The sequence below is a fragment of the Pollicipes pollicipes genome, unplaced genomic scaffold (assembly GCF_011947565.3).
Source record: "Pollicipes pollicipes isolate AB1234 unplaced genomic scaffold, Ppol_2.1 Scaffold_4881;HRSCAF=5763_pilon_pilon_pilon, whole genome shotgun sequence".
NCBI lineage: Eukaryota > Metazoa > Arthropoda > Thecostraca > Pollicipedomorpha > Pollicipedidae > Pollicipes > Pollicipes pollicipes.
In genome coordinates, this window is record NW_023596576.1 from 32,869,443 (window position 1) to 32,880,733 (window position 11,291).

The 11,291-nt window shown below is 52.4% G+C and overlaps 1 protein-coding gene across 1 annotated transcript in view; it reads left to right on the plus strand.

Moving 5' to 3' along the window:
• The first annotated feature begins 639 nt into the window (after window positions 1-639).
• Window positions 640-11,291, plus strand: part of LOC119100268 (neuroendocrine convertase 1) — a 47,132-nt gene continuing 36,480 nt past the window's right edge. The window contains exon 1 of the mRNA XM_037223376.1: window positions 640-825. Coding sequence (XP_037079271.1) covers window positions 640-825 — 186 coding nt within the window. The remainder of the gene's footprint in view (window positions 826-11,291) is intronic.

Here is an 11,291-nt window from a genome sequence, read left to right on the forward strand (position 1 = left end):
GTGCGCTCGTGTCAGGACCCTTAGGTAAATCGCCCCAGGTGCGCTCGTGTCAGGACACTTAGGTAAATCGCCCAGGTGCGCTCGTGTCAGGACGACAGTCGGCTAAATCCACACCAATCAGCGGCGTTTATGGCGCGGCCGTGCTATCTCCGGCGACAGCGCGCGCGGCACCGCGTCCGGCACGTTTGCTCATTTGTCATGTCGCGCAGATTGATACCGAATCAGGCGCGGCCGGGCTGGCCGGCTATCGGGCGGCGCGCGGCGCACCTGGAGGCGGCCAGCCTCCGGCGGAGGCGGTGCGGCGTCTGACGTCAGGCGCCGGGCGCCGCGCGAGCGCAGCGTCACCTGTGTCGGCCACAGGTGTGAGGGCGTACAGCCGGTGACCGGCGCGGCGCGGCGTGCCAGAGCCAGAGCCAGAGCCAGAGCCAGAGCCGGCTCGCAGTGCGCTCGCGACCGCCGGGTGCGCCGGCCGTGGCTCCGCCGGACACTGCTCTGAGACGGCAGCTCGTCGCGCGCACCGCCAGATACTGCCTTCGCCGATCCCGGCCCGTGACCTGCGCCTCCTCCGCTCACACCGCGCACCGGGCCGCCGCCGGCCGACCGGCCCGGTCACGGGAGCGAGGCACGGAGCGCGGCCGCATGTGGCTGCGGTTGCTGGTGGCGGCGCTGACCTGGCTGGGTCACGCCGGCCGGGCTCAGGCCGATCACCAGCGCGGCCACGAGCTCCGGCTGGCCTACCACAACGAGTGGGCGGTGAAGGTGACCGGCGGTGCCGAGGACGCCCTGCTGGTGGCTCGTCAGCTGGGCCTCCGCTGCGCCGGACACGTGAGTGTGACCGATGGTCGCCAGGCGCACTGCGCTCGCTATGTGGGCGAGGTCCGCCCTTCAACCTGGTGCCAGCGACGAGGGGGGTGCGCGACGGAGAATATCGCTCGTGTGACCTCTCTAGGGATCCAAGCCGACATAGTTAAACTTCGTTGTGGATTCAGCGAGATTTTAGGCCTAAGCTCCACTTATACTGGCTTTAACATTGTTCCAATAGATCATATGTGGGAAAAATCTGCTTAGGGTCTCAACCCCTTCCAGCATTTTAAAGACTTCTATCCCTACAGACCAAAGATTTGTATTTTTGCAGAGCTCTTAAGTATCGAGAGCAAGCAGTTATGCACCCCGTTCTGTTGACACGGTCACTGCAGTATTGCGCACGTACTTGGCCATATTATAAACATCCGGTCCTATGCGATCCGCTTAGTCTAAGATTCAATACGGTAATAAATTCGCCGTTCCCGGAATTCTTAATCTCAATCGGCGTACTCGGAGCCGGACCGGGCCGCGGGCAGGTCTGATGGGATCCATTGTGAATTTAGCACAATATCATTCCTATTATTCTGCCTTCACATTTCGATCCAAATTGAATCAAAATGCCGCCTTTAGCACTAGTGAATATATTACATTCAGTGCGTTTAGCTTATATCGCTCACGGAACCTATTTTGTTGGAAAAAGCAGCTTTTGTGTTCAGCCATACGGGCCGAAATTGTTGACTTGAGATTTGCTGACCTTCGACACATGCAAACATGTGTGACACGACATACCTGGCACTTGTGGTCAGTTTTGTTTTCTATGTACTTTCTTTTGCAACGATTCTGTGCGCTCCACCACGGAGGAAATGAGGGCCTTTTCTCTCACATTTTATACAGGACCAGTGGTACCATGCTCGCATTGCATCCGGACTGTAGCGTAGCTTCTGTGACGTCTTTATCTGGTAAAAATAGTCCATGTATTTGTTGCGCAAAGTCAAATGGCTGTACATACAAGTGTCATTATGTTTTTGAGACTCAAATTGAAAACAGCAATTTAATATCTACCAGTTAGTAGCCCTGTTTGTCCAGCGTAATAAGCGTGCTGTCTAATCGAAGCCTCTTGCGCTGTCTCTCTGAGGCACAAGCTCTGGTATTCCAGTTTTTGGTCCCAACACTGTTGTCTAAAAGACGTCCGTTTGCTGCAGACACAATGTGTGCACCACAGGGTGGGTCACGAAGGACAGGTCCTCCCACTTAGCTCCGATCCGGCACGTTTTCTGATGGAGAGCAAATGACCTAGGTCGCAGTAATCTTAAATTGGGGATGTATTGGCCGACCTTATCGTGTGGCATTTCTTTTCATTCATTTCATCTGTACATTCTGTTCATTTCTTCCACGGTGAGCAGCTAGGTCTTTACTGTACCCCACCATCCAACGATATAGCTCCCGTCTCAGGGAGGCCTTCTATGTAAAGCTGGGTGGTCCAATGTCAGCAATGAGCAGCAATTCATAGGTTCTGAAATTCGTATGCTGAGTTGCTCTGGCTCACAAATCATATTCGTCCTTCCTCATTCTCTTCATAGATCCCGAATGAGGCATCGCCATGCCTCTTAATAAACTAGATCGGCATCGTATGCATCTAACCTAACACTAGCTTTGATGCGAATCGTGGTGTATGAAGGGATCACAGCGCAACAACTGCGTTCTAAATCACCTACGTGACGCTAGTATCAGGATGATAAGCCAAAGATTGCACCATTCACCTATCAGGTAAAAATTCCGTGTTTAAGCGCTCACGTTTGATGTTAAAGTGTGAAGTGTCCCGAGTTTGGTTGGTTTGGTTAGAGCTCTTTCGGCCAGCGCTGGTCTTTTTCAACGCTACGGGACTACGGAGAGAGGTGAGTGCTGGGTCAATACCGGGCCCATCGTGAGCAGTCTCGTCTACGGGATTACGGAGAGAGGTGAGTGCTGGGTCAATACCGGGCCCATCGTGAGCAGTCTCGTCTACGGGATTACGGAGAGAGGTGAGTGCTGGGTCAATACCGGGCCTATCGTGAGCAGTCTCGTCTACCGAGCCGCGCGCCTGATAGGGGCCCATTTGCGGGCTGTATGCAGCAGCGGGGCGGGGCCGCGCCAGCGCAGCCGTCAGGCCGACACGTGTCTGACGACCGCGGCAGGATCCCGGCCAGACTAGACGAGACGAGGAGTGAGGGTGAAGCGGCGAGTGTGAAACAGAACCCCGGCCGGACTAGACGAGACGAGGAGTGAGGGTGAAGCGGCGAGTGTGAAACAGAACCCTGGCCGGACTAGACGAGACGAGGAGTGAGGGTGAAGCGGCGAGTGTGAAACAGAACCCCGGCCAGACTAGACGAGACGAGGAGTGAGGGTGAAGCGGCGAGTGTGAAACAGAACCTCGGCCGGACTAGACGAGACGAGGAGTGAGGGTGAAGCGGCGAGTGTGAAACAGAACCCCGGCCGGACTAGACGAGACGAGGAGTGAGGGTGAAGCGCCGAGTGTGAAACAGAGCCTCGGCCGGACTAGACGAGACGAGGAGTGAGGGTGAAGCGGCGAGTGTGAAACAGAACCTCGGCCGGACCAGACGAGACGAGGAGTGAGGGTGAAGCGGCGAGTGTGAAACAGAACCCCGACCAGACTAGACGAGACGAGGGGTCAGGGTGAAGCGGCGAGTGTGAAACAGAACCCCGGCCGGACTAGACGAGACGAGGAGTCAGGATGAAGCGGCGAGTGTGAAAAACAGGACCGATCATCGTACCCTTAACCTCGATGGATTGGTGTCAGTCGGCATCGAGCTTTTCAGCGAGAGGCAGGTAGCATCAATGATCATATGCACACCAGGTTAACAGCGGAAGGTAATATTCGTCGGCAAAACATTATATCATAAGCCACAAATATGTGCGAAAGCCGCATCGCTTAGGGTGTTTCATTTGAAATGCCAATCCTAAAATGGCTGTGGTGTGCATGAAAAAACGTTCACCAAAGCCTAGTTTTATATAACAGATATTTGAGTATCTGGACGTACTTTTATAGGCAGTGATCATTTGCTTAACAAAACTTCTCAACAGCGGTCACCTGGACACGAACGCACCCCTCCAAAGTCCAGAATGACCCACGCCCGCCAGTGGGTTACAAATGGCGTGTGTAGCCGCCAAGCTTGGGTACGAAGGTCTTCATCTCTAGTTTGTACAAGACACCACTCTTAATGCCCGGTAGTTCCCCTAAGTACTTGCCGGATGGCGCATGCTTGCCCGATTTTTAGCACTCCTATTTGCATTTTTAAATTTGACATTCCGAGTGAAACACGCTACATACAGAAATACAGAATATGACTACAACGTGCATATAAGTCGTCTGATGCGATGGGAAACTCACTTTTCCGTGCATTGTGGTGTTTTGTTATTCTGCCTAAAGCAGTCAAGATGATCCAAAGGCCGCCAGCAGGCACCTAGTGGGGCTGACTCTGGGTTTGTCTTATGCCCACGTGTGCACGGAGCGCACCTCCTTCCCAATACCAAGACCGACATGCGTTCGTAGGAACGTGGCCTCTTCTCAGAACGAGGCCAAATGAACTGTGAGTAGGGGCAATACCTGCGTCAAAGTGTGGAAGCTCATGTTAGCCAAGATTTTTCTGAAACCAAATTGACGAACTCACTGTATGTCTGATAGCTTTAATTGTGAGCAACAGGTGCCTGCCTCTTGCTAGCTACATTATATTCTGCATCATATTTGTGTCAACTACTACGGTCCCAGGTTTTATTACTACTCTCACTCACACTACTCTTGCTCATATACTATTTCTTGGATGGAGAGGGTAACATCAGGGTAACCTCAGCACATCTTATCCATTCCTGAACCAGCAACATACACAGCTCAATACGCTTAATCAGGCCCCAGTCATGCTAGAAGCCGTCGACAATGCCTTTCATCGACACACTGGCTCCGCAGTCAGGCGACTCCTAAGGTATGTGGGTTCTTTCACGCTGGCGCTGTTTCTGGTACATACATCCACGCTGGCGCTGTTTCTGGTACATACATCCACGCTGGCGCTGTTTCTGGTACATACATCCACGCTGACGCTGTTTCTGGTACATACATCCACGCTGGCGCTGTTTCTGGTACATACATCCACGCTGGCGCTGTTTCTGGTACATACATCCTCGCTGGCGCTATTTCCGGTACATAAATTCACGCTGTTGCTGTTTCTAGTAAATACATTCACGTTCGTTGAACTCATTGCTGAACTTACCAATGCCGTGCATTACTTTCTTCTTGCACATGACGGTCTGTGAGCCATAAGAAGTGTGTCAGCTGGCACAGACCCTCATCCTACGGGCGTACATATTACCTTCGCTCTACGAAGGACCTCAGAGGCTCCTTGCATCTGAAAAAGCAGACGTCTATTGTCTTTCAATGCTCTCATCTGTCCAGGAAATCGATATACATATACGAAAAGGCTTTCACAATTGACTTTCGCAATCGGTTTCACAATCGTCAACAGCTGGTGAAACGAGTGCAACGGTGCGCGACTAGAATGCCGACAATTATCAGGGCCAAACCATATGAACGACAACTGCAGCCTTTGACGCTGCCTGCCTTGTTTTACCGAAGACGTTGCGGAGATATGGTGGTCATATACCACCTCCCTCATTCGGGGATGGTCTTGAATCGTGATGACTTGATGAATGATGATGTTTCTTCATCCGCCCTGAGTACTTGTATAGGCCACCTCTTGATGCTCCTTAAACCGTGGGCTTCACACAGAGTCCGCATATATATCCGCAGCGTACGTACCATCAAGGACTGAAACAGTCTGCCTTCGGAAGTAGGTCTGTCTATGTTCCTCAACCCATTCAAGTTCAGGTGTGATCATCACTGGATCCACAGAATATGCCATATCCCAATCCAAGATCAAGTGGAGTTATTAACCACACGAGCTCGGTGAGGACGGGACCTGTATTCTTTTACCTTTTAAATTCAAAAAGTGTAAGTATGGTAAGGCATGGCAGGGTCTCAACGCACATCATGTCAACAAACGAGCATTTCGCCATTTCTATACATTTTTTCTGGCCACCCCGTGGCCTACCTGGCAGCATTTTAAATATCATCAAAACGGGGATGAGGACACCCACTGTATTGCAGCTTCCATTGTTCCCCACATAGTGTAGACTCAATAACAATCGTTCGAGCGCCGGGATCAAGGCATATGCGTTACCGTGTGCGCCGATCTCGGTATCGACGCACACGGCATCGATTGGCGAAAGGAATCATTATCATGCGGCAGAAACGTCAAATCTTAATGCTGATGTGAATTGATAATTTAAGTCTCTGGACCACGCATGCAACTTTGAGAGCGCAGCCCTACTTGAATAACTTGTAACTTGTAATCCTAACTTGTAGCTCGGCATAACTTGTAACTCTGTATTTCTTGACTGACAAGAGCCTGGAATGACTGACCTCAGAGGCATGAGTGGCGGCGACAGCAGATCCGGCATCGGACCCGTTGTGCTGCGGATCTCATCAGGGCACTGTGCTGAGCAGCTCCCGGCCGTCTGTGCTGATCCACACCAGGAAAATTGCGTTTAGTCGAAAGTCAACAGCGTACGTGATTGAGGAGTCATGCTAGCACAGCCAATATTGAACTTCTTGTCCCCCGATGGCGTCCCGAAGGCCAGACGCGAGAAGGCAATTAAAGTCGCAGTCCGAAGTGTGACCCACAAACACAAACGTTACCAAGGCGCTGTTCCCGCCACACAACCCGGTTAAACCACCTCGGTGACTATTTGGTAGGTGACTATTTGGTGACTATTTGGTGGCTGTTTGGGAGACTACTTGGGTGACTATTTGGTAGGTGGACATTTGGTTTGACCTTGCTTTGCGCTATGACAGACATGGTCCGAAACCTCTCGGCTTACGGCACGGCTGCAACATCTCCAGTGTTGGGCAGGGGGTCTCATCTTCCCAGCCCCACGCATCCCAGCGGGCCAGGCCGGATCAAAGCTGCGACATCACCAGTGTTGGGCAGGTGGCCTGATATGCGCAGCCCCAGGTATCCAAACGGTCCCTACGTCCGGCCATGCCGGACGTAGGGACCGACGCCCACCTCGTCGGCGGACATTTGCAGGTGCTGGGGGCGGTGGTGGCTGTTGTGCCATTTGATGGCCCTTTTTTATTTGGAAAAATGAAAAAAAAATGGTGCCAGCTTAGATCGTGGCTATAGCAGTGTGGCGCTCAGTTGTCCCCAGATCCGGGCCTGGTGCGGGTGCAGGTACACGGTCGCAGCAGCTGTGTGAGTGAGTTCTGGGCGCCGTCACACTGGTGCAGCATGGTGGCGCCGGTCACGAGAGATCGCACCAGCTCGAGTTGTTCGGCGAGACCCGATGCAGGGCACCCTCGTTCACTTCCACTTAGCGCTCAGCACGCGACAACGCCAGCACCAGCACCTGGCCGCAGAGTGAGCCGAAAGCTGGCCTCCGACAGGCGGAAGCCGACCACACTTGGCGATCGCCCCCGACTAGCGGCCCGCTGCCCTCAACAGGTGGATTCATCTGACGTGCGGCATGCTCAACCGAGCCACAGAGCCACGGACGCCACCGAGGCGGCGTCAGTGACTCTCTGGCCTGGCTGAGTTCCGTGTGGCTCCTCTGTGGCATGGCTGAGCTCTATGTGAATCTGTGGCCTGGCTGAGCTCTGTGTGGCTCTGGCCTGACTGGGCTCTGTGTGACATTGCGGCCTGGCTGAGCTCTGTGTGACTCTGCGGCCTGGCTGAGCTCTGTGTGACTCTGCGGCCTGGTTGAGCTCTGTGTGGCTCTGTGGCCTAGTTGAGATCTGTGTGACTCTGGCCTGGCTGAGCTCTGTGTGGCTCTGCGGCCTAGCTCTGGGACGGTGCCGAGGCGCGTCGCAAGCTCAACCAGAAGGCCGGCCATACTCCAGGCGGCGGCGCCGGCCGGTGCAGCGGCCGGGTGACAGGCCAGCGTGCCGGCCAAAGCTGACGTGCTGTGCGGCGTTCCAGGCGGCCGGGCTGCACAGCTCGTGGCCGGCCCACCGGCCGACGCCCGGCGCCACCAGCGAGACCGCGTGCCGGAGCGTGTTGCTTTGCTCGGGCCTGGTCCAGCACAGCCACCGCCAGCTTTTTACCAAGTCCATGGGTGTCGGCCAGTAGCCGGGCTGGATGCGCAGGGTGTCGTAGTAGCCGTTCCGTTCCGGGCCTCCTGCAGCAGGTAGAGGCGCTGGCGGATGTCGGCTGCATGGAGTCTCGCATGTACCGCCCGCTGGTCCAGCGCGGCGGCGTCGCTGACCAAGCAACCTCTGACATGTAGGCGCCGCGCAGTCGGTACTCTCCGCCCAGGAATTCCCATGCGGCGTTTTCCGTCGACTAGGCACACATCGCCAGCAGGCAGCAGCGGACGCAGCGCGGCTTGCTCGCCTGCAGGTGGTGCAGCTCCAGCTGAGACCCAGCCCTGCGGCTGGCCTCCAGGTTCGGCTTTCTCTCTGTTGGGGCCGCCGGAAGCGCTACGCCGAGCGTGGCGCGGCGGCGTGTGCTCACCACACCGCCGGTGGAGGTCGCTGAGCGCGCGCTGCGGCGCAACCGCTGCCACCGCCGCTGGTGCCTGGTTACCCCCCACCCACACACAGCGAATGTTATCCTTCCCGCGCGACACGGACAGCCTTCTCGGTCGTCGCCAGGTCGTCACGAGGTGTCACCGGCTGACGCTGAGTGGCTGGCGGCCAGTCACGACCCGTGCTCCGCCGCTCCGTAATGGATAAAAGCATGGGGGCTGTCGTCGACCGAGAGCTGCCCGAGCTCTGTCACAGGGAGCTGGTGTTGGTTTAGCGTCTAGGTGATCCGCCAGATCTGCAGGAGACAGCGGCGCTTCCAGCGATGGCCACCGACTGCTGATTGCTACGATGCCCTGGCGACTCGAAAAGTTTGTAATTAATTTGCATCAACGCGTTAACAGTGCGGTTCCCTGCAACACATGCCATTAAGACACCTGACCAATTGATGTTGATCATGTTGGTACTATAACTTAATATGCCGTCAAATCATCAGCCTTACGTGGATATAGCTTCACCATTCAGCAGTAGCTCCTCATCCTTCCTGGCGTGCACTCTCACAATCACTGTCAGTGCTGGGACAGCTCCTCCGCTCCCCCTCAATGTCTGGAACTACCCTGACAGAATTTTTGTGTCTGCTTTTTGAACAAAATTTCCGAAACTGACAACCATTACATCCATGTCTCATTCCTTTTTTTTGGTCGACCAGGATAGATATTGTATTTAGTTTCTTCGTTGCGAGCACCGTTTTGTTTCGCCCTGGAGTAGAAAGTTGGATGTGAGCACGGCACAGCCTTGTTAGTTTTCAACAAAGTATCCCACTTTGCTTGTGTCAGCATGTACTAGTATTTGCGGGTACGTAAAGAACGACCAGCATCTATCAGTTCCAATGGCATCTGTAAGATGGGACCATATGTTAAGCTTTTTATAGATGAAACGGGTATAGAAAGCCTACACTATTTCTGTGGTGAATATCATTTTTTCCTCAGCCATAGACCAAGAGTACCAAAAATCGTGGGCTGTTTTGAGTCCATAATAGATACGTTTGTAGGCAGTGCGGTGAATGACAAATTTTGCGTTCGAACATACCATGATGAATCCAAAGATAAGCATGTGACCATGCGAATAGTTTCAGAAAACACGGATGAATTAGCTTTTGCTAACCTGACGAATGCCATCTAAGGGAAAAAGCTACGTGAGATGTTCATACCGTGTCATTTTTCATGGTCACTGGCTGTACGAGCCTGCACTCCACATTCTGTGCAAGAAGCTGGAACAGTCTATAGCAGCCTGAAAAGTAGCTGTGATGTTAAGGTTGATGATTATGACTTGAAGTTTTGCTTTTTTGAATCAAAGTTGCTATAAAGAAAACGGCCTTTTCCCGAAGCACCACTCAAACAACAAATCGCACACTTAACAGTCCCTATATTTCAGCTTTCGAACTAAAAGTGACGCTTTCTACAACGATGTGCTACAGAAATATCAATTTATGTAAATTATTGGGGGAGCAGCTGAGGGCCTGAGAATCAAACCTCTCCAAACATGTGTGTTTTTAATGGAGTTAATGTACTGTACTTAGACAGACAGAAATCACATATTTTAAACTTTTAAAACAATACATGAAATATTGCTTTATGTCAACAGCATAGCAATTATGTCCCCCACCGAGAATTCTCGCGCAAAATTGGCTGTGTATACCATACAATTTGTCTTCAATAGCTGTTTTCACCTGAAATGTGGTTGCAACACTTTTTAGCGCTAATTTTTTAGGCACGCACTTTTATCGGCGGTTTTCGGCTACAAATGACTTACAGAGATTTAGAAAAATGGTCGTAAATGCTTGTAATTTGATGGCATTGTGGGTAGATGGTTATCAACAAGATCATGCTTTTAGGAACGATGCCGAATTTCTTCCTACCAATGCTTTTCAAAACTCATTCAAAACATTCATTGGCATCGCAGACGTAAACGCGACGAAACAAACTGCTACATCCTTGTAGTATACCTGATCATAGGCATGCAGTACTTACAGTGTTTGCTTACAGTACTTGCAGAGCTCTCTTACTGTACTTCAAAACCTTACGGGGCTTATGTCCCTTTACGTAATCCAAGAGGAATGACTCTTGAATGAAATTATCCTTGAATGGAATGATTCTTGAATGAAATGATCGGGGAGATGGCTATAAATCTGCTCTCTCCAGCTATGACTCCACGTCGAGTCTCTATTCCCATGACTCTGTCTTAGGAGGAGAGCCTCCAATGATTCCGCGCCAAACTTGACCGTGTTGCGCTGTGTTCCGCGCACCCACTGATGCGCGCCATCTGACGCTCCCCACCACGTGACGCTCGTCGGGGTCTACGGATTGCACGAGGGCTTACGGTGTTCATCTCTCGACAGTGAGGCTGGTACTGTCTCAGCGACAGCAGCAAAATCACTTGGCAGACGTCGCCACGAACCCAAATAATCAAACAAATGAAGTCGGGACAGCCGAGTTGCTTCTCCTCCGTCACGTAACTGATCACTTCAGCTCGAGGAGTGTGGGCGGAACTAATTATGCTATGCTTGACTTAGACATGCTATGGTATTTTCGAGCTAAAGGGCAGCTGCACAGCTCGTCCACAGACCCAGAGAGCGTAAGTGGGCTAACGCAGTCTATCGGGAGCGATCTCCAAATAGGTCCGACATAGCGCTCTCGGCATCAACGTATCCAACGCCAAGATATGATCGTCAGGACTTTCTCCAACACTCCTTGCGCTGTTTCGTTCTCATCACTTTCAAGGGATGGGAGAGAATCGATGGCTTTTGAAATTCGTTATAATTATGGGCTACCATATAAGCACAAATGGAATTGGAATTGGAATGGGTTAAGCCTTCTTTTGACAAATTTATTTCCACCAGCTAACTTAAACCAACGTG